Source organism: Lipotes vexillifer, unplaced genomic scaffold (assembly GCF_000442215.2).
Source record: "Lipotes vexillifer unplaced genomic scaffold, Lipotes_vexillifer_v1.1 scaffold944, whole genome shotgun sequence".
In the NCBI taxonomy this organism is placed as follows: Eukaryota; Metazoa; Chordata; class Mammalia; order Artiodactyla; family Lipotidae; genus Lipotes; species Lipotes vexillifer.
In genome coordinates this window covers 1,486,406-1,489,916 of record NW_006785040.1, presented here as the reverse complement: position 1 = coordinate 1,489,916, position 3,511 = coordinate 1,486,406, and the positions used below count along the sequence as shown (strand labels likewise).

General features: G+C 57.9%; 1 protein-coding gene across 2 annotated transcripts in view; it reads left to right on the top strand.

Annotated features, from left to right (window-relative positions):
• Positions 1-3,511, top strand: part of DPP6 (dipeptidyl peptidase like 6) — an 800,631-nt gene that overhangs the window by 710,762 nt on the left and 86,358 nt on the right. For both annotated transcript variants that reach the window (XM_007457181.1, XM_007457180.1), the window contains exons 13-15: positions 513-620; positions 2,599-2,690; positions 3,368-3,415. In XM_007457181.1, coding sequence (XP_007457243.1) covers positions 513-620; positions 2,599-2,690; positions 3,368-3,415 — 248 coding nt within the window. The remainder of the gene's footprint in view (positions 1-512; positions 621-2,598; positions 2,691-3,367; positions 3,416-3,511) is intronic.

Here is a 3,511-nt window from a genome sequence, read left to right as displayed (position 1 = left end):
ATATAAAGGAAGAGAGTCTGAAATATATATATATATATATATATATATATATATATATATATATAACTGAATCACTTTACTGTAACGCCTGAAGCTAACACAACATTGTAAATCAACTATGTTTCAGTTTTTAAAAATGGTTTAAAAAAAAATGCCCCTGGAGAATTTTGCAGGGGCCACAGGTAAGCGGGGAGCCCAGCCCTGCACATTTTTAGTGCAGAGTTCCTGTTTGGCTTGGTGAGCTGGGTGTCCTGTGAACCAGGGGACGCCTGTGTGTCCACCTCTGCTTAGGCAGTTGCCTCTGAATTCCTCTGAATTTCTCATTATTTTCTTAGGAAACTAGAGGTTGGACTCGTGATTCCCAAGGAGAGAAAAGGCCCCACACAGCCTTTAGCCTTTCGACTGCATCTTTCATTGGCAATTACATGGAAAGTGTATCTCAAAATGTAGTTTATCCTGGTTCAGCCCCTTCAAAACAGTCTGTAGACTTAATCGATGGCTTCCGTCCGCAGAATGAAGAGCCAGTGTTCTCCAAGGACGGCCGGAAGTTCTTCTTTGTCCGAGCGATCCCGCAGGGCGGGCAGGGGAAGTTCTACCACATCATGGTGTCCTCCTCCCAGGTGAGCTCCCTAGTTTCCTGCTCTGCTGGGGGGTGCCCTGGGGGCCTTCCCCCCACCTCAGCAGGGGAGCTAAGTGCTCCCTGGGGGAAGGCGGGTCCCCACGTGGGGACGGACGGGGCCTTCATGAGCTAGCCATCCTGACTGGGCAGGGGTGGCGTGCATGCCTCCTGTAATGCTCAAAAATACGAATGACACTTCTGACGACATCAGAGGACACTGGGTGCATTGCTAGGTCTGAGCACAGGACACGTGTGTGTAGACCGCTTTGTTTGTCAATCCGCCCGCATTGGCCTTTCCTCCCTCTTCTGGGTCCTGGGGGCCGGGCACAGTGTCCTCGTGGCCCCAGGGCATCCCACCTCCACGGTCAGCCAGATGCACTGCCGTTCCCTATGCTGCAGCCACAGGATAAGAGCAGAGCATCACTGAGCAGGGAGAGTGGGAGCTGAATATAGGTGCGTTTGGAAAGAGCAGACAGCCTGGTGAATGCCACCTCCTGCAGAGAGGGCACCCAGGGGCCTGCCCCCTCCCCACGGGGTGGGACCCCGGAGCTGCACCCAGGGAACCCTGTCCGTAGGAGGAAGGTGAGGGGCTCCGGGCCTCCCATCAGCACTGCCCTCGGCCTCAGTCAGTGGGGCTTCCATGTTGAAGCAGAGTCTAAGGAGATCAGGGCATGTGAATAAAATTGTATTTTTAAAAAAGTATCAGAAATATTCTGTGGATATAAAGGAGAAGATTTATCCTCACGACACGTGACCCAAAAGGCCAAAATCTCCAAAGCAGAATTCCACGAACGTCCCACATGGAGCAGCTTTGACAGAACAGGAACGGAAACTCGGCTGTGGCTCCAGGACACGGACCACTTTGACTCAAAACTTAGATACGGATGTTTTAGTTTTCAAGCCACTTAATTGCATGACTTAAGGAACGTCTGCAGACGGGCTGACATTCAGCTCTTTACTCCTAAGGCCTGGGTGCTGTGGCCCCAGATTCCTGGTTTCTCATTTGGGATCACTTCAGTCAAGACTTCAAATGCTGGGATGTCCCCTTCAGCCCATCTCGGATTCACCCCTGTGACCAGCATGGGCTGAGGACCCGTTAGTCATCCAGCAGGGGCAGGGCCCCCCGCTCCGGGGCACCCCTCTCCAGGAGCCCCTCGGCCCCCACTGCCCTCCGGAACCCCTGGCAGCCCGCTTCTCCCACCTGTACCTGCCCGCACAGGCTCTCTCTTCTCCCGAGGCCACTTCTGGGGTCCCTGTGTCCCACAGTGTGAGCCTTGGGCCCCGTGCCTGATTTAACAGCATTCACGTTGCACCCGTGCCCGGGGCACCCGCCCTTGGAACAGCCAGCCTGTGGCTCATGCCTCAGCATCTCACAGCCCATTCCTGTTGGGATGGTCACGTCTTTCTCCTTCTGTTGTGATGTGTTGTCATAACTGTTGTGCTCTGGGAGGCACTTAGGGAGAGACAGTGTGCAAATGCACAACACGCGATAAACTGTTTCAAGCCGTCCTTGTGAAGAACGGTGGAAAATGACGAAGATCCAGGGGGGTTTTTTCCTCCGTCCCTCCCTCCTCCCTCCTCCCTCCCTTCCTCATTCTTTCCTACCTTCCCTCCCTCCCATCCTTTCTTCATTCTGTCTGTTTCCTTTGCCACGTCTCATGCACTTCTCCATATTTCTCTTTCCTCCCTCCTCGTCCCCCTGTGAAACTGACCAGCTGATCAGATTTACAGGTGGTGAAGGAACAATAGCAGCAGCGTGTGAAGCACTGACGCTTAAGACCCGGAGCTCACGGTGGGAGTTGCTGCTGGTCTGGGTGCTGGTTGATCGCAGGGCAGCCACGGGCGCTGCCCTCCAGGCGGGCACTCGGAGAAGGGGCGGGGCTGCGGCCCGAGGGTGGTCAGCCTGTGTCCGAGGGCCCCGGGCCGAGAAGCGAGGCTAGGCCCAGCCCTCCCCACCCCGTGTCCCATCTGTGTTCCAGCCTAACAGCAGCAATGACAACATCCAGTCCATCACCTCTGGGGACTGGGACGCGACCAAGATCCTGTCCTACGACGAGAAGCGGAGTAAGATGTGAGTGCGTGTGCGGCCCCCACCCCGGGGCCGCCTCTCTGTGTTCTCCCCTCACACTGTGCTCAGCACTCTCCCTCTTGGGCAGCGCCCCGAGGCCCTAGTTTCTTCACAAAAGCGCGCCCTTAGATTCCCGCCCGACCACCCCACGTCCCATGTCTCGAGGTCCCCGTGAGGACGTCGGGCCTGCAGCCAGGCCTGTGGCTGAGACGGTGGCTGTGCGGGGTGGCTGAGCCTTTGCTGGTTCCGGGCGGGACCCAAGGGCGCTGTGAGCCCAAGTGCGTCGTGAGCCTGGCCTCGTTCAGGACAGCCGCTCCTGTCCTGGTGCAGGTTCACTGCTTTCCCCGCTTCTCAGAGAAGTAGGGCCAAGGCTGAAAGAGGTCAGGTGCCTTCCTCCAGGCTGTGCGGTCAGTGGCAGGAAGAGCTAGGGTTCAGCTCAGGCAGTCGGGGAGTGCCCGCGGGAGCCAGGGTTCCCACACAGGGGTCCCGGGCGGGCACGGGCCGCCGAGTCACGGGATCAGCCTTTGCGTCCAGCGTGCAGCTGGCCCCGGGCGGGAACGTTCTCTCTGTGGGCCCTGAGCAGCGCGTCCTCGGGGAGGCCTGCGGAGGCCGAGCCTGGCGCGCAGAGACACGCCTGCCCCGCAGCCAACTAACTGCCGTGTGCCTGCTGGTCTCTGCAGCTACTTTCTCAGCACGGAGGACCTGCCGAGGAGACGCCAGCTGTACAGGTGCGTCCCCCGACCCCCGCGCACAGCAGTCTCCTGCCAGAGGCTTCGCCTTCCAGAGTCACACCCGTCAGCAGTACATGGGGGGGGGGGGGGGCG